The 18,671-nt window shown below is 51.4% G+C and overlaps 1 protein-coding gene across 1 annotated transcript in view; it reads right to left on the bottom strand.

Annotated features, from left to right (window-relative positions):
- Positions 1-14,813, bottom strand: part of LOC128721994 (neuropeptide SIFamide receptor-like) — a 71,474-nt gene extending 56,661 nt beyond the window's left edge. Inside the window, exons 1-2 of the mRNA XM_053815805.1 lie at positions 14,273-14,813; positions 6,874-7,147 (exon numbers count right to left, since the gene is read on the bottom strand). Of these exons, the coding sequence (XP_053671780.1) occupies positions 6,874-7,147; positions 14,273-14,449 (451 nt within the window). The 5' untranslated portion in view covers positions 14,450-14,813. The remainder of the gene's footprint in view (positions 1-6,873; positions 7,148-14,272) is intronic.
- Between the last annotated feature and the right edge of the window lie 3,858 nt (positions 14,814-18,671).

Genomic DNA, 18,671 nt, shown 5'->3' with positions numbered 1-18,671 from the left:
TGCAAATATGCAACCCTGCACAGCATGCTTGACAGCACCGATGGGCACCGGTGATGCTATCCGTAAATCATACTTTGTTCCAGCTTAATCTAATAGATCCAACAGTTTGCCGGCCAGGCAGCACATAAACGCCAACTGGAGCCCGAGCGCGCGTGATCCTTGCGCTAGGCGACAGCAAAAACGCTCCCTCATCATCGCCGGTTCACAGTATTTTTTTTGCTTCCTCAAACTCGAACCCACCGCCCAAAGTGAAGTCCACCCTGCAGTTGCTCCCCCAGGCTCCCCATTCCGATTTGGGCTCCGAAGAGGGCCTAAAAATGGTCGAAAAACGCTAAGGATACCGCCTGGTGCAAGTGCAGCAACATTTGCCTTCCAGCGATGGCGGATCGTCACTGGGCCGAAAAACAAGGACAGCAAAAATGGCGACCTTTACCATCCTTCGGCACCGTACGCCGAACCGATAAAGGTTTCGTGTGTTTCGGCGGAGCGGCATGCAGAAATAAGCCTGCTAGTGACATCGCTAAGCTAAACCTGGCAGATAGCTTAGAGGGACGGCGCGAGTAAAATGAGGCGAAGAAGAGGAAGAAAAAAAGGATAGCCCGAACGACACGCTAAATGGTATCATAAAACGTTGGCGCACGTCCGATCCTGAAAATGGACCGGGTGCATCGAGGTTCGGTTGCATTTTTTGTGTTTATTTTTTGCTTTCGTTTTTGCCGCCACCTGCCCAGGATGGCTTGGGGTATCAGCGTCGCGAGGACGATAGCCGAAATAATTCACAGCGACATTACGGCGTATCGGAACAGCTTTTGCTATTCTGCGAAAAAATGTGTGCGCTGGTAGCCGCTTGAACGTAAATACTGCATGACGTCATTATACTCTAGCTGTGCCGCCGAGTACCATCGATTCGATGTGCTCCTGGTAATGGGTTTCAAATTCGCGTACAATGCCTGTTCGCCGGAATGCTTGCCCCGCTTTGGCTTGCCTTCCTTGGAAAACCACTCATCTCATGCCGTGGCTGAGGCCCTCACATGCCAGCGCGAGTGCACTTTAACTGCACTTGACAGCCTTGAATCCTGCGACACTTTGACAGGCGTCTTCGGTTCGCTTCACCGTAAACTGAGCGCATGTTTTCCTCCCACATCGCACATCGCAATTCGCGTCCAAAAATAACGTCCTGGCGCGTTATTTCCGGATGCTCTTCCAATTTCGGAGTCAGTCGAGCACTTCATTAATGGTTACTTTATGTTTGGGCAGTGTGTTTTTTTCCCGCGAAAACCACAGTTGAGTGGGGCTGTGTAGTTTTTCAGAAAAAAAATCGAAAAGGGGAAAACATCACCAGTAGTATCGGTGTGTCTGTGTGTGCAGCTTCGCTTGGAGTATTTTATTTTTATTGTTTTGGATACCTACCAAATGAATGGAGGCTACCAAAAACAGCCGAAGGTTTGCACCTTAAAAGCTCAATAAAGCACCATACAACGTGCAGAGAACTTGTCTATACTTCTAAATTAAGAAACGTCACGTGCACTTTTTGTACAGCTCTGTTGACTTGCATCTGTTATTGCAATACCAGCACAAATTGCAACCTCAAACGAGAGCAAGCCTCCCAAATGTCGCTGAATGTACAGTACAAATGACGAGATGAAACACAAACAACCGCCTCGGTTGGATCGCGACCGAGGGTTTGGTGTAATTAATTCCAATCCATATCGACAGCATGGCCAACCCGGGAACATCGTACAATGTCGTGCAGTCCATCAATCCGCTCGAATGAATATATTCATATGTCGATTTTGACATCGCTGCAGGTGACCCGGCTAGCCACGGCGCAGATCCTCACCGCACCAATACGCGCATTATCCGGCTCGAAATAAATTACATATTTTGCTCGTGACCTTTCCCAACCCCCCCCCCCCCCTATTCGGGGGGAGTGATGGGGTCATCCACCTGCGCCTTTCCTTGCGCCGCCACTGGGCCGATGGTTTTGCGCTGACCGGAAAATGATTTCCATATTTACCTGCCCTGTGGAGCATGAGTGAGCTTTCAAAAAAAAAATGGTTGAGCTCAAAAAAAAAAGAAAGAAAAACCATACAAAAAACAGTCCAAATAAAACCTCCATCATCCTGCAGTGGACAAAAACCGCAAACGCACGGTGCACCGGTGTGCCGGGCGAGCGGAAAACCAGCTGGTTCACCGAGCAATCCGCTTACATGATTAGTGCATAGTTCGGTGCCTTGTTTGCGCTTTGTGCGGTTCCGGTTTGGGTGCACGGTGCCAGGACAGTAGCCAGGACGCTGGTCACCGCTGGGAAGCTATCGATCGTTGATTCGACGAAATTCGACCCGTTTCTGTTGGCGCGCGGCTTTGGCAATATCAATCAGTGCGCATCACGGTGCGCTCGTTAATTGTGTCCGGTGAAGTCGAGTTTACTCTTCACGAACCAGCTCGTCCCGTTGCCGGGTTCATTCCCGTTTCCGGGACGGTTCTTGCACCAGCACCAAGGACACAAACGCGCGTGATCGTACCATCGTTCGGGGCTAACCAACACCACCGCATCCGACCGGCATCGTAATGAGCGCCTGCAAATCATGGGGCGGCAAGGATTGCACACCAAAATGGCGCTGTTGGGAGAAAAGCGACGCTATCGTGGATCACGGAATGTGAAGGGAAAACATAGCATAGCTCTAAGTGGATAGTGGATTGAAACACACCCACAGCAGCTGGTGGAAAACAAGGGAAAAATGCCTCACACGGGCGAACCCCCAAAACGGGGGTGGAAAATAATGATGCGAAGGAGGCTCTGAAAAATCACTCGCTTTGTGGTGGAAAGTTTTCAAATTAATTTCATCGTCTATCGAGTGGCCGGTCTTACAGCGGCACATCGTCGAATCGAACGATTTGAAGCGATGCAACAAATGCTACGTCCGGCGCTAGGGCAGCTGAAATTCGAGCCAACATGAATCGAAAGGACTCGTGCTAGGGGATCGATCACATCACGAGTCCATCAAACACGAAAATCCCACCGTTCCATCGCTCGGGGATCGGGGATACCGACTTCGATCGATCGGCGCCACATTGCGATGCGGCTAATTACTGTTTCGAACTTGTTTTGGAACGAGTTTCTAATTAACCTTCCGACGGGGGCCGTCCCACCCACCGGAACAACGAACAGAAGTGGTTGGGATTAATGTGAACATTGTCTCAGCATTCATCAGCTGCGAGTTTATCGTTAAAAATCTTTAATGGCTCCAATTTACGCGGTTAGCTCGGGTGAAGCGGTACACGCGAGCAGCTTCATGCTTTCGTAAAGCTTCGTGCAATAATGAGAGTTGTAAATTGCAATTGCCACTCGATTGCTCTGGCTATGGCGATCACGAAACTTACCGTGAAAGCACGTTCGATAATACCCAATTCGTGCAGGTTGCTTCCGAAGGTACTCGTGAAGTGAAAAAGCAAACTCGTAACCGGATTGGGCTAATGCGCAAATTTGAGCCCCACAAGTTAATGAGTAATCGACGAAGTAGACCAAATCCTTCGAGTTGAGACGCTCAAAGAAGCTTGTGTTTGTGTAGCTGCGTAAGTGCATACGCGCTGAAATGGAGATCTGCTTCCGGAGTGTAGCAAGAAAAGCATAATTGACGTGCGCTGGACAGAACAGGCTTTGAGGCGGATCTTTGTCGCGGTGGCCAAGCACTGCGTTGTCCTTTTAATGGCCACAAACAAACGGTGACCATCATCGCACGTGCTACGCTACTTCGAGTTTGCGTGAAACACACTTGCTGCAAACAGTTCAGGGTACGATATTCCCATCCCTTGGCAGCTGCTCGCCATAATTGAATTTACAATTCATCATCTTGCGCACCGAGCACAAGCACACCGGGAAAAGTGCACGGACGAAAAGGAGAATAAGAAGAGGGAAAAAAAAACGAAAACCCACCCGTCCGTGTGCCACCGGAGATGAAGAAAACGCCCAACGTTTACAACGTTGCAGGCTGCAGAAAACACACATACGACACCATGTCCCGGCGGCTGTTACCACCGGCCGAAACAGGGGTATGCATTGCACAATGCACCTTCGCAGGGCAGGACAAAGGGGTCCAATAACCGATCACCCATGGCCCGTGCGCACGTGAACGATATTTGACATATTCGCGGCGCGTGTGTGCCTCACCGTCTCCGACGATCGATTTTGATTTGGACGGGCGCGATGCGATTGCATCACCACCGGATTGGGAGTAGCGAGATACAATGGAAGGGACAGAATTGAGCCACACTTAAATCGTGTGCACTTGCACAACCCCTCATGTGCTGGCTTCCATGTCGGCTGCTGCTTGAGAGCACGCTCTCGCGCACACAATAAAGCCATCCGAGCGTGTGTGTTTGTGCATGGATTCTTTCCCATTTCGCTGTTACTTCCCTGGTTCTTTTCTTCCTTTTACTTTTCACTGCACTCAACGCCCCACAGCTCGATGGCTTGGGAAGTGATCGGACTGCCCTTGCTCGGGGGCTGCCACTGGACGGATGATTTTTGTTCGCTACAACTTCGAGTGGTGTCGATTCGATTCGTCAGAGTGTCGATTTGGAGCCATCTTCAGACGACCTGGTGTGGGTGGTTTGTTGCCGAGCTTCACCCGATTTGGTAGACGTGGAAACGGTGCAGTGTCGTCTGTTTAAAGGACGATTTTTATTTATCGTTGTCCCTGCCAAAACGACACACACACACATCCAGCGGGACACCGTTTAGACGCCGTTGGCCTTGGAGCATGGCCATGGACGGTTTACCGGCGCTCCCAGGAACGGTGGTTATTTATTGGTGCATTTTGGGCATAAATACTCACGATCGGCTCCACTCGGGCTCTTTATTTTCTGGCTGAAAATTTACGACAAAGCGTGCGAGATGGGAGACTGTCAGTGGTTTCTGGCCCCGGCCAGCTGGACGTAAAAGAAGGAAGCCAACATGAAGCGACCTTCCACGCTGCCATCAGACAGGACACTGATTTATAGAATTTAATTAGTTTTTGTTTAGCCCATCGTGCGGATCGGTGCGAGCATTTGGTTAGTAAAAGGGTAAGGTTTCGGTTTTTTGTTTTTTCTCGTTTCACCCAGCAAACACAAACTTCCACGTCACTGATCCGGTTTACCCCACCCGTTCCTGGGTTCACGCTTTGCCCCCCCCCCCCCCCCCCCCGGTGTGGGTTGACCAGTGCATTTAATGTCTTTTTAATTGGATGCAGTGTCAGCGTTGAAATTGTTTCCCAACGCCCACGTGTTGTCCACAAAAATCATCAACACAGCACCTCCAGCATGGACGCCAGTGTTCTACGTATTGTCCTCTGCCACAGGCAACCATCCGTTACTGCTGGCATGCCGGTCAAATGTTGAAAAAGTTTGGTGCCAAACCGTTTGCGAAAGTTTTTTGCCGCCCTGTGCACAAATGAAGCCGATGGATGCATTTTGTTTTTTTATAGTATGCTTTTTTGTGTTTGCTTATAGTCATCTTTCTTTTTTCACCAAAACCTAGTTCAATTGCTTCCGTTCCAGCTTCCGTGTGCAAAGCCACAAGCTGAGCAGGATTGAGGCTTTTTGGTCTGTATTTTGCTTTCACAATATGGAAAAACCTTACGGAGGTGCTGGATTTATCCGATCTTTGCAAACAAGAAACACGCTGAACATTACTTTTCCGTTTAGTATAGCATTTTTAACTGTCTTCTTTAACTAGATAATTCATCGCACAACAAATCGAGGATGGAACGGCATTTTAAGGACATTCAGAATATAAAGAAAAAAAACCACCATATAGCATGCGTTATCCTGTTGTGGTTAACCTGCGATGGAAATTGTTTGCAGAATGTTTCGAAATCCGCGAATAAAACGATGCTGGAGAGTGTAATGTGCAAAGTTTCAATATTTTAAAAATCAGAAAAAGAGCAAGCAAGACCATAGATAGAGAGAGAGAGAGAGACAAAAAACATCCGTTGAAAGCTTCACGAAGCGCGCTGTAAATAAACACTATCCTCGCCGACGTGATCCCATCCGATCGAATAAACATGAGCGACCAGGCGCCTCCATCGAAGCTTTCAAAAATTATTGCGACCCGACGCGCGCACGCGGGGGTGATGTTCTTGGCGGTGGTGTCTTCGAATCTTTTCCATTCCAACGATAGCCTGCTGGCTTACCTGTGCGATAAATCTAGCAGATGGAAATTTTATCCCTTCGTAAGCCTCCTCCGTACATTGCATCGCCGGCGTGATTATTGAAACGCCTTCACCAGCAGCAGTGGCACGCTACAAGCGAGGATGTGTAAAACAAACAAACAACCCGGGGAAAAAGCATATTCACCCTGTCTGCCGCTAAATTGAAAACTTCTCTGGGTGCCTTGGCCGCACCGAAACCAACGTATCCTTTTTTGGCTGCACGCGGACATCGAGCGGCACAAAACACAACCCAAGCATCGACGGCAGCAAAGCCTCGTGCCCTTCATCGATCGATCAACACTGGCGGATCAATATCGGTTTGCGAACAGAAAAAGCGAACATCCAGCAGAACGACACGGAAACCAATTAGACGCGATGCGACGAGCCATTAGCGTTCAGCCTTTACAAAAGGTTTCCCATCATTTTTTGTGTTCTCATTTTAGTTTTTGTTTTTTTTTTCTTGCCGCCACAATTTCTTTTTCCAGCGAGCACCAGCTTCGGCGCAGGGGTGCGATCAAATAGGCAACCCGATCAGTGAGCGTTAATTAAATAAGCCTCACCACCAGTGAGCCTACGATCGTTTGGAACCGAGCACTCGTGCCATTGCATTAATGCCCGCTTTGCATCGGTGCAGTCCTGAAAGCTCCCTTTTTGTCCTGCAGCCCACGCGAATACTCACGCACAAAGATGTTGCTCATCAGCGTCGCGGGCAGGCAGAACACTATCACGAGCACGTCGGCCACCGCCAGGTTGACGATGAAAAAGTTCGTAACCGTGCGCATCCGGGGCGCCCGGAAGACGACCGCAATGACGAAGCTGTTGCCGACCAGGCCCACAATGAAGACGATGAAGTACGCGACACAGTACACGGCGGTCATCGTGTACGAGTGCCGGTAGGTCCGCTCGTACTCCTCGAACGGGCGCGTCGTCGCGTTGCCCACATCATCCGTGCTCTGTTGGGAAGAGAGAGAGAGAGAGAGAGAGAGAGAGAGAGAGAAAGAGTGAGATAGAGAAGAAAAGGGTGAAAAACGGAACCACAAGCACAGACCATGGTGCGGGTGAAAATACGATTGGTGGATGAAAAAAAACAGTGCAAATGCTAAAATTAGATTTCCAAATCCGGATGATTAAAAAACTCTCACACACACACACATGCGCAGCATCACATGCACACATACGAGCGCGCGGAAATGAGGGCTAAGCCGGAAAGGCCGTTTTTGGCAACAATCCCATAAATCATTTACTGTCCGAATCCGAATCCGGGCCGCGCTGTTGCCCTGTCTTTGTTTCTTGCTTCTTTTGTCCCATCCGCTTCCCCCCCCCCCCCCCCCCGTTTGGTGCTCCGGCAAGCCCTCCCCCTCCCAACCCACTCCCTGAAACACGGTGATTCCATTTTTAGCGCTTTCCACTTTGCTGACTTCTTTCAGCGAGCGTCCAAGTGGAAACTGTGGCGGCATCGCGTTCGGCTGCGAAAAACTTTGTGCCACATTCTAACTCGCAGAAAAATGCTGGCAGAAAAGAGCCGGATTGGGTAACGGGCCAACGGGGAAGGTTTTCCCGGATGGATGGAAAAGCGGAACCAGTTGTCCATGCCGTCCCACGCCGGAGCCGGAGTTTAGTCCGCTTGGTGATGGATTAAAAGCGGCCCTTCACGATCGTGGCGATCGTGCGCCATCGGATGGAGCCACACGGGAAATGGATAAGGCAACCCTAAGGGTATGGGTAAGTTACAATTTCGCAGCCAAGGTCAGCCACCATCCAGAGGAGGGCGAGGTTTTCTGGCTGAAGGCGACGGCGGAAAAAGTCGTTTCGAAGTAAGCATAACCGAATGCGCGATTCCACGCTCGTGTTTGCTGGCAGCGGAACACGATGGAGGGTGGAAAAAAAAGCCGGACGCAACTGCACACACGCACACACCCACCCGCGGCAACTCAAATAACAAAAAAAATACACAAGCTACTCTTTGATTCACTCCACCGGGGCTGGGAAAAGTTGCAGTCACAGGGATGCTTTTACTTTATTTTTTCCTTATTTCTTTCCCTTTTTGCTCTCGCTGCTAGCAACCGTCGCTAGGATGCTTAGGGCAGGTCGGGGACAGCGTGGCAGGGCAGCCTATCCCGTAGATTGGATCAAAAACTTTCGCTGGGTGAAGCCGGCGTTTCAGCTCTCCGCTAAATGATCAATCCCGAACGAATGGCTGGCTGTAATTTAAATGTTGTCCGCAGCTCGTCCATCGTTATTGCGTCAGCTTCAGCTTGCAGCGGTTTTCGACGAGAAAGTCAGTGCGGAAAATCATCCATCGATCTGTTTCTCGTTTTCTCACTCTTTCTCTTTCTCTCACTCTCTCTCACACAAGCTGTCGTGCTTGCTCTGATGGTGGAAAAGCGATTTTGAATGAGAGATCGGCTTCCATTACTTGATTTGCATGCTTGTGATAAGCTTAAGCAAACAATTGTCAGGATATACTGTCAACGTAACTTAACGCATTCTCTTCTGAGCACGAGATATTAGCGCTTTGCAACTTGTTTTTGTACTACCCTTTTTTTCAGCGCCCTTTGTTTAAATGGAGAAATGTACGATTAGTGTGAATGTTATCGAAGCTATCTCTTGTTTCAGTAAGTAATAAGCTTCTTTATTTATCGGAGATCGAGTTTCTTCCGAACGACTTTAAAGTGAAATCTCTTCCGATAAAGCATCCGAAGAATTTATTGCGATAAAACGTACAATTTCTAATGCTGATCAAACCCATTTTTTATGACAACAAAATCAACGTCCCAAATCTTTGTGCAACCTAAGCAACTTTCGTATGTTTCGCTCCACCGAAGCTTAATGAGATTTTGCCAGCAATAACGCTCGAAAGCGCAGTTAAGCAAATGGCAATAATTATCCGAGAGCGTTGCTAACCAACGCCAGCGCGTCGTCGGAAACAGTTTCGCGTTCAAGAAATGGTTACTTTTTGATAGTTCCCGGAGCACCCGACCAAACGGGAACCATATAAACCCACCGCGGATGGAAAATTAAAGGTCGGATAAGAAAACAAAACTTATGACACAAACCGCCCGTACCGTTCCACCGTGCTGGGCGGGTTGTGTCCCGAAAAGTACACCCCATTACAACCCCCAAAACCGAGGCTGCTAGCGCAAACGGCACTTATCGCGCGCAAATTATCTCCACTACCGGCCGCGACTCCATCGCTTCGATTGCAATCTCGATTTCGATTTACTCGGTCAAAGGGTCGAACTGAAGGGAACGTACGGCACATACCTTCATTCCAGCACGATGGTACGCCGGACTGGTACGCCACACCGTCGGTCCGAAACAAATGACTTACGAGCTGCACTGACCCACGCATTCCAACCGAGGATCGATAAAGCGTATTCGATCAGCCCTTGCGCGATGATACGCGATGCAGATGAGGCAAGGTAAAAAAAAAGCGAAAAACAAGAAGCCCAGTGCGGTGGGTAAAAAATCGTTCCCCTTCCTTTGCAAGTCGGTACACGAGAGTTCCGCCCGTCCGAGCGTCAGTTCGGAGTAGTCCGCAATGCGAATGATGCCGCATAAATTTTGCATAATTCTCCCATCAATCCCACCTTCCCACCTTTTGGCTTCGCTCCGGGCTCGCATCCAGTATGTTGAGATCGGATCGCACTCGTTTCCGGGCTTCGATTCCGACACCGATCCGAATTCTTCTCGACAGCGCCCGTCTTCGCCAGTCGTTTTGGCTGAGGGAGGTTCGAAAAAAAATCACCAAACGATCGATCCAGGATGCCCTTTGTGGGTGTGGGGCGATGAGTGGTGAATTTTAAAATTCAATAGCCACCGTGCACGGCGGGATTTATCGGTCGGTTCCGGTGGATTAAGGTATAATTAAGGCAATACTGGGGTTTGCTTGGCGAGAAAATGATAAATTCATAACCATCATTAGAACAAACCGCCACTGCGCAGAGCTGTAAGCGAAACGAGGTCCTTCCGTTCCGGAGCCAAAATTCGGAACCGAAAATGGAGTGCAGTTTTTTTTTCTGTCAGGCGTGTATTGCTCTCGATAGGGGACCGTTTAAAAACGGTCGAATGATGAGTTGCAATCCTGTCGCTGGATAAAAGATCTTGCTGTCATTCGTTCGAGATGAGTCATCAATCAGTTAATGAGTTGTAAATAATCGTTGATAGGCGTGATATTCAATATCAAAACGATAAACACTTTCACACCTTCGAAACCATCGCGTTAGTTAATGTTATTAACTAATTTCTTTGTCAAATAGTTACAGCAACCGCATCAGAATTAAAATCTCATCGGGTTAAAAAAGTTCACCTAAAAATTTAGACGTTCTTTTATTTACTGCATCAAACTAACACCTAAACTAACAACGATTCATTTATCGGTAATTATCGTGCTATGGTATCGTTTGATGCTAAAAAACGCAAGAAATTTGTTTTGCAGTTAAAATTTGAAACGATTTCACGTGTGCAATGTTACACAACGATCCTCTTTTCAAAAAACAAAAGGATGCCACCCGAGATGGCGGTCATGGTCATGTCCAAAACGCTCGTCATACGCCGCTTCCATCCACTGCATCACTTTCGGAAACTCAAAACACATCGCATTAAGATCAAAGTAATCAAGTACCATGTAAAGATTGTAAAACCATCTTCCTGCCCGGCCGGCCGGGTCGGAAATAGAAATTGTGGAAAGCTCACACGGAAGAACAACGCCAACGCCAGATAAGAGAAGCACTCCCCGACCCGTTGCCATTTCCACTCGTCCGGCACCACCGATAAGTGCATACATAATCGCGCCACGAGACCCGCCACGAAATGCCGCCGGTAAATACGTGCGGTGTGCACTTTTCGGTCCTAGTTCTGGCCCGCGACCGCCGCGCGGGTTCGTGCAGTTGCATAAAGAATCATTATTTAATCGTTAGCTTCACCTCGTCGGTCTGCATTTCCGGTAATTGACAGAGCGCCACCGTCGGTGCATGTGCAACGGTGTGCAGGGCCATAATGCACCGACCATGGTTCAACCTGTCGGCGGTGCCAACAGCACGAGCCAAACCCGAGCCTGCCAGTAAATGATGAATAAATGGTGGCGGTTGCCATGATGGTGAGTTGACGCGCTTTGACGTTTGCCACGAACGGTTTTGCCTGTTATGTAACCCGCTCGTGAGCTCGGGCTCCTGTGTGGTACGGACGGGCCAGCACAGTTATCCTTGTCCCGCGTACCGGGCGCAATTTTGCGTGGCATTTCAGGGGGCACGAAACGTGCGCGAGCAAAATCTCAAACATGTCACTGCGCGAAGCATGCACATGTCGGAAAGTTGGCACACAGTTCGGTTCTTCGAGGCTTCGATGGATGGTTTTGGTAATTATTTGACGGCCTGTTCACGGCACACTACGTGGCATTACTTTTTGGTGCCGCATGGCGCCATTTTCTACGACCTGGCTGCCTCTACCAAAAAGGCGCTTCATCAAATGGCGAGTGGCGCAAAAAAACCCGACCATCATTTCTCGACATCTCTTTTGACGGTTGCTGTGAGTTTTCGCATTTTGCAAGCCCTCTCGGAGCCCTCTTGATCTTGATGACCTGACCTGAGTTACTGTTAGTTTTCGCTAAAGCTTCGCTAATCCCGCACGTTCAAGGGACAAATCAAGAACATCATCATACAGCGTGGTTAGCTAATTGATTGTCGTTTGCTCCTGACACGAGCGCGTATGTGTGTGTGGAAAAATCCATCTTCTTCGTTCATTAATTGCAAAACCACCAGTATAAATGTACCATAAAATCGACGATATAACCCGCTGCGCCATAAGCCGCTTCCACGTACGACTTTCCTTCTCTGCCCGTCGGGGAAGGAAATAATAATCGTTTCCCAACGAAAACAACTTCAATCCGCTGCCCGTTCCGTTGCCGCCGTTTCCGGACCAACTGCCGGTGCCATTTGCCCAACCACACCACACCCACCCGGTGCCGTTTTTCCAGGCTCGCTTCCTGTAGTCTTCGCCCACCCCCCATGATGGTTTTTACGACATTTACAGTGCGAGCATTCCACGCCATATACACGCGCGAGCGAGCAGACAAGCGGCCACATCCTGTGGGCTAGAATGGGAAGGATCACGGGCACGGGCGGAAATCACAGCCGAATGTCCTTCAAGACGGAAAACTACATTCCAATTAGTGGTGACCTAATTTCACGTTTGGGCTCCACGTTCTGGAGTGGCCCTATGGGGAGCGGCCAAAGGACGAGTTCGCTTGCGTAGGGTTGTCTCCGGCTTCCGATAGACGTTCGAATAAATTTATCACCCGACGGTGACGAGGGCCACCCCCGGAACGGGATGACTTCACACATCGGACGCGTGTGGGCTCAGGTATAACTGAACTGTTCTTTCTGAGTTGCGAGTCGGTCAACCGGACAGGTTGCGCGTAACGAACGCTTTAAAGGGTCGTTTTCGCTGTCTTTAGCGGCATTCTTGCGACTTTGCGCGGCTGTCGGTAGGGCATCTCGATGGAGAAAGGGGGAGATTCATCAGGAGCAAAATTATAGACAACATCCCGCAACAACAAAGGGCCCGTGCTGTAGCTTCACCTATCAGCGTGTCTCGTGTATGTAAATTTCCCGATTATTACATTTTCCAACCCCCGGACGGAATATCGATTATGGGAAGGCACGCACCGAGCCTTAACCACATCCTGCGCGTTCGATTCGATTTGCCTCTATGGCTTTATGGTAATTTTTAGTCCTTCGGAGCGGCCGCTCATTCAATAGATTTATCGAATCATTACTTGGCTAACAAGAGAATTACGTTACAAGAGATCATTACCGGTTGATTACGGTTCAAAGAACGAGCCTTCATCGGTATACGAAAACCCCCATCGTTGGGTACTTCAAAGCGCTTTTTATAGAGTGCAACGTTTATGTGGTGTTTCACATGGCAAAGTCTTGCAAAATATACCCGCACAAAGTATAAGGATGAACATGCATAGAATACCCCGGATCCTTTAGTCGGTATGGAGCCGAAAATATTCGCCCCGTTCCGCGAAATGTATTGTGCAGCGTGAGGGCAGTGGTCTGCCCACAAAACAAAACGTCCAGTTCGTTCTGATGCAACCGCATTCGCACGATTGCTAGCTGCCCGAAGCCACACGCAACCGACGTGCAGGACTACAAAAGCAACTCGGTGCTGCCTCGCGTGTTGCATACATTCGGGCGCATACGCTCGGTGCGGTGTAATTACCATGCCGCGCGGAGAGAAATCACAAAGGGAACCGGGCAATTGAATCCGGTACCGGTTCCGCCTGACACGCGGACAATTTCCTTTGATTTTCGGTCCCGAAACGGGATCACCCTACCATCGCACAGGATCTCTTCGCGTGGACGTTTGCGAAACAACAGCTCGTTTGGGGGCGCTGGCTGCCCGAAAGCATCACGAATTGATCGGGTTTCGGCACCCTCCTTTCTGCCCGGCGGTGTAACAAGAGTCCGGGGGGGGGGGAGGGGGAGCACGAAAAAAAATGGCTCCATACCGACCCGCCCGGTCGTTCATTACGGCCATCGCGCCACACTTTTCCTGTCGGAATGGAGCCGCGGGCACGTTTAAATCCGAACGACACTGGGTCCGCCACACATTTATCAACATCACCTGGCGTGTTTCGCGCGGTCCCAGTACACTACTGGGTTGCGCGTGCTGATGGTGATGGTGGGTTCGCACACAACGAACGAACGCATTTGATGAGCCCGGACCCACCCCAAAAAAAAAAACACCACAGGGTGGTGAGTATCGCAACGTGATGGCGAGTTTTCCACGCTCGCACGCAAATAGACGCACGCGGTTGAACGCAGGACGCAGGCGGACGCGGACGAGGACCCGTAGAGCTCGATAATGATTCGATTCAATCGATAGACCGATAATAATGCATGAACCATCGGTCTGGTTTGGGTTGTTTGGGCCTTTCCGAAACCACCGCAATTCCTACGTAACCTCGTGCAAGAAACGCTACCAGGATACGACGTCCCCAGCTCGTACGTTCTTAGCGCAAAGCACACACACACACACACGCACACACACACACACACACACACACTCACCTGCAGACTGTCCCAGTCGCTGAGGAAGGCGGTAGTGTTGTAGTTTTCCCGGCGAAGCTCGCTAAAGTCGACCGTCGATCCCGGGGACACCTTCTGCAGCTTGAGGGCGAGCCCCATCGTAAACAACTCCCCTCCCAGCTCCATCGGGGCGGGCAGCAAGGGCACTTTATGTCTCATGCAGCGAGGCACCTCCACCACCACCACCACCACCACGGGAAGTACGCGGACGCGGGGCCAGGCACGGCTGCGACCGCATCCGATTTTCAAACCGTGAATCCGGTGGATGGCAAATGAGCCCAAACCGGTACGCCGAAGGCCCTACGGTGGGTGTTTTTTTTTGGGGTATGTACGGGTTTCTTCTTCTTCTTCTTCTTGCTCTTGTTGGCGGAAAGTAACACGAAGGTCCTTACGGGCGCCCTACGGACCGCCTAATGCCACCGAAAGCTTGCCCGCGCGAAAGGGTTTGATGCGATCACCCAGCCAGCCAGCTGAGCCAGGCACAATGGCCGATCTACACGGGTCCATTTTCACTTCCCCGGGCTTTCCTGGCAAACGATCGCACTTTACACCAGCAAAAAGGGGCACACGTACACGCACACACACTGGACGTTGGAGTTCACAAAAAGGTGGCGCCGGAAACGAACGTTGCGCTTGCTTAGGGTCGCTGGAAAAATTCGACACACCGTACACCTGTAAGGGCACCCACTCGAGCCCTTAAGCCCAACGAAAGGACAACCCTTTGCCGTCCCCAAACGGAAAGCTCAAGCTGACCCAGATTCGTCGGCCCACGGCGACGGAACCGGAACCGAGAGTAAGGGGCGCGTGGCTTTACGCGCGGAAAGCCAGCCAGGTTTTGGCAAGATGGCGCACAGGTCGCACGGTGATCGAGCGCACACGAGATGGCCACCCTCGCAGCCGTCCGCAGACGTAGTGATGTTCCGACGTCCGCAGGTTGTGGTGAAGTTGCTGGCGACTCAACCGCGCAATCGGTATATGGCGGACCCGATCCGGACCCGATCCCGAGTGGGCCTCGGGATCCCTCCGGACACGCTTTTCCCGGGAGGGTTCTTTTCTTTTTTTTCTCTTCTCTCCCCCTCCCGCCCGCCAGGGGGTGACACTGGTGTGAGTGTGTGGGTGGGTGTGTGTGGGTGTCCTCTTTCCTCCCACACCCGGCCCAGGTCTGCACAAAAAATGGCCGATGCAACTGCACCGCTGCACGATCTAGGGCTATCGTTGGTTTTGGAGCTGCCAAAGGGAGTGCAAGGGCTCTTTTTCGCTCTTTTTCACTTGACACCTTCCTCGCCCCTCACACACACACACACACCCTGGGTCCGTGGGTGGGTTCACCCGCGCTCTGGTCCCCGGTTTCCGAAACGACCGGATCGGGTTAACGAACGGTTGCGGCAACACGCTCGCTCCACGGTTTATCCTCGGCGATGTTGCTGTTGCGTCTGGCTCCTGGCTTTTTGCACCGTTTGCACCAGCTGCTGGCACCATGGTGGCTTCCTGTTCCGGGTCCCCCCCCCCGCCCACCGAAGGGCTCCATCGCTTGCTCCCTCACTCCTTGTCTCTCTCTCTCTTTCGCTCGTTCTCTTCCCAAACTCACTCGTGGGCTTCTCCTGGCGCCAGGCTCCTGCATGCATGCTTTTTGTCCCACGGCAGCTTCGGCCCGAAACCTGCCCCCCTCCCTCCCTTCCCCCCCCCCTTCACACCCCCTCCCCACCCACCACCCAACGCTGGTGGTAGACGAAGAGTTCAAAAACCTACAACTGCGTGCGCAATTTTCGAATTTCGAACTTCCGTCCCGACTGTTCCCTTTTTTGTCTCGCTCGCGCACTCGCACCGCTCGAGGGAAGCTTCCGCTTGCTATCTCTCTCTCTCTCTCTCTCTCTCTCTCTCTCTCTCTATGCCTCTCTCTCATAAATTGGGGATAAACTTCCCTACTGACCGACTGGGCGACATTCGCGGTCGTTATCCCTGTCGTTATCCGTCTCACTCGCGGACCCCGAACCCGGCCCGACGTCCTGGCACGTACATCCTGTGGAAACCGGAACGAAAAGAAGAAGAAGAAGAGGAGGAGAAAAAAAGCACGCGGGCACTCGATCGAGCCCGATTTTGCCGTTTTTCCCGCGGCAAAAGCTTCCTGCACTCCCTTTCGAAGGCTTTCGGTCTCGCTTCTGCTGGTGTCCCACGTCTGTCGCTCTCTCTCTCTCTCTCTCTCTCTCTCTCTCTTTCTGCCTGCTTGGATCGGGAATGGTTTGGTCCTGGCGAACGAACGGATTGTTTGCTATCCTTGGTCGCTCACCTGCTCGTCCCCATAATGTTTGTAAGAGGGTTTTCCTTCCTTTTTACTCCCATTTAAACGCCACTCTCACTTCCGGTCACACACACACACACACAGGGGGGGAGGAGTGGGAGCTTTCCGAAGGGCACAAGGGGGAGAGACGTGGAGCCAGCCCGTGAGAAACGCGACCAGAAATTAGGTGAAGGTGAAAACACACCACCGAACCCAAAACGTGAGGCTCGCTTGCTGGCTGAAGGGGGGCTGGCTGAACCGGACCTAAAGGGGGAGGCCTGTAATTCAGCGACATCCGCGAAGACCGCATTACCTACCACCCACCACCCTCCCACAACGCCAGCGCGGTAGGAATCCAACTCCCAGCGCGTCCTTGAACTGATCAGCCAAAATGTTTTGAAATGGAAATTTCGTACGGTTCGTTTCCATCGACCCCGCGAGTGGTGCGCCTTTATTAGCACACGCTTCCGTGTGGCCATGTCCTGTCTGAGGTGCGGGGAAGGATCTTACTTACGAGCGGTGGCAGGCACACTCCCTCATAGCACGGGGCACATATTTTCCGCACGAAATTGGCTCATGGCTGGTTGGGTGGAACGAACGAACGAACGAGCAAAAACGAAAAAACAAAAAACGCCGAACCGCGGGAACGTGATTGCAGGAATCCGTAACAGCTAGGAATCCTTCCGCGCTATGTTCGCCACCACCGGCACCACCGCGCCTCCACTGAATTAGTAAACAAACTCGGTGTTAGTTTCGCTGTCGCTGCGGTGAAATCGATAGAATGCTTAAATTTTCAAGGCTTCAAGGCTCATTACAGCCCCCTGGTGGGACCGAAAAGGGGAACCATGTAAGAAGAAGGTGAAGACAAAAAAAAGCGCCAGAAAAACGGGCGGACCATAAAGTTCACTTCCAGCGTGCCGAGTAGATGGCATTCGCATCGGTCGTAATTTAATTCCCATTCTTCGCCCGTCCGGCGGGCGCCCACCCTTCGATTTGGTCAGAAAATCGTAAGGACCTCGGGTGTAGTAAACCGTATCTGGCTTGTCGCGTGTGTGTGTGTGCGCGCTTTTTGTTTGATTTCCCTACATCCGCGGCACGCGGGGCTAATCGATAAGCCCGTGAGCCCGCCCAGGTACACACGTTGGTGAAGAAAACGCGGGAAAGCTAGCAAAGGGGTGCCAGCGTCGACGAGTCCTCGTCCGAAGTCTGCTGTCCGGCTTTTCCCGAACCAGGCTTTGCAGGAACCGAACCGGGTCGGATTTCCCCACGTGAAAGCTCACCATCGCGCCGAGCTCGAGAATGGGACGAAAAGCTCCAGCTCGGCCCGAACCAGGACGTCGGGGGAGAAATAAATGGTCCTACCTCCCCCGTTTTACACCTCCGTGGGGGGGGCGGTTTCCCACCCCCACACCGTACGTCGTCATCGTCGTCGTCGTCGTCGTCGTCGTTGGTAGGTCACGAGACACAGTGCACACGGTTGGTGCTAGACTTCGGCACGACGGATGCACTTTTGGCCTACATATACCAACGCAATGGCAACGAAAAGTGGCCCGTACGTGGCCGCCTGGCCGTCTGGCGCAACCGTGAAGCCGAGCGCGTGGTGAAAAACAAAAACAAACGAACGACGCGAAACGCCCGAACGGAGCCACATCGTTTTCGTCGTGTTGCGCGACGCAGGTGAAAGGGATGCGTAACGGTGTGTGCGTGGGTGGGTGGGTGGATTTGGGGGTGAATGTTTTCCTCCACCTAAGGGTCCCGCTTGGAAGCAACAAAAAAAGGGAGTGGGGGGAGGGAGGGGAGCGCCACCATGTGCTGTGGGATTTTCCGCCACGAGGGATCCTGTCGGGAAACGACGCACCAGTGTTTACATATTTCATGGCATCGCAACCACCCCCGTGCGGGTGGGAAGGAGAAGCGTTTTCGCTTTTTTTTTTCTTCCACCCACGGTTCCAGAATTCTTTTCCGGAACTGATTCCGCCCCCGTGCCCCTCGAATCCGCTCCAAGAGCTTATGGCTTCATTCCAGGTGCTTGCGTTAGAGGCGACCGTAAACTTCATTCCTTACATTCCAAGCCTACACACGCGGGTGGGAAAAGCATGTTCC

Source organism: Anopheles nili, chromosome 2 (genome assembly GCF_943737925.1).
Source record: "Anopheles nili chromosome 2, idAnoNiliSN_F5_01, whole genome shotgun sequence".
Taxonomy (NCBI): Eukaryota; Metazoa; Arthropoda; class Insecta; order Diptera; family Culicidae; genus Anopheles; species Anopheles nili.
Note: the sequence above shows the minus strand (reverse complement) of the source record. Positions and strands in the feature narration are given on the sequence as shown.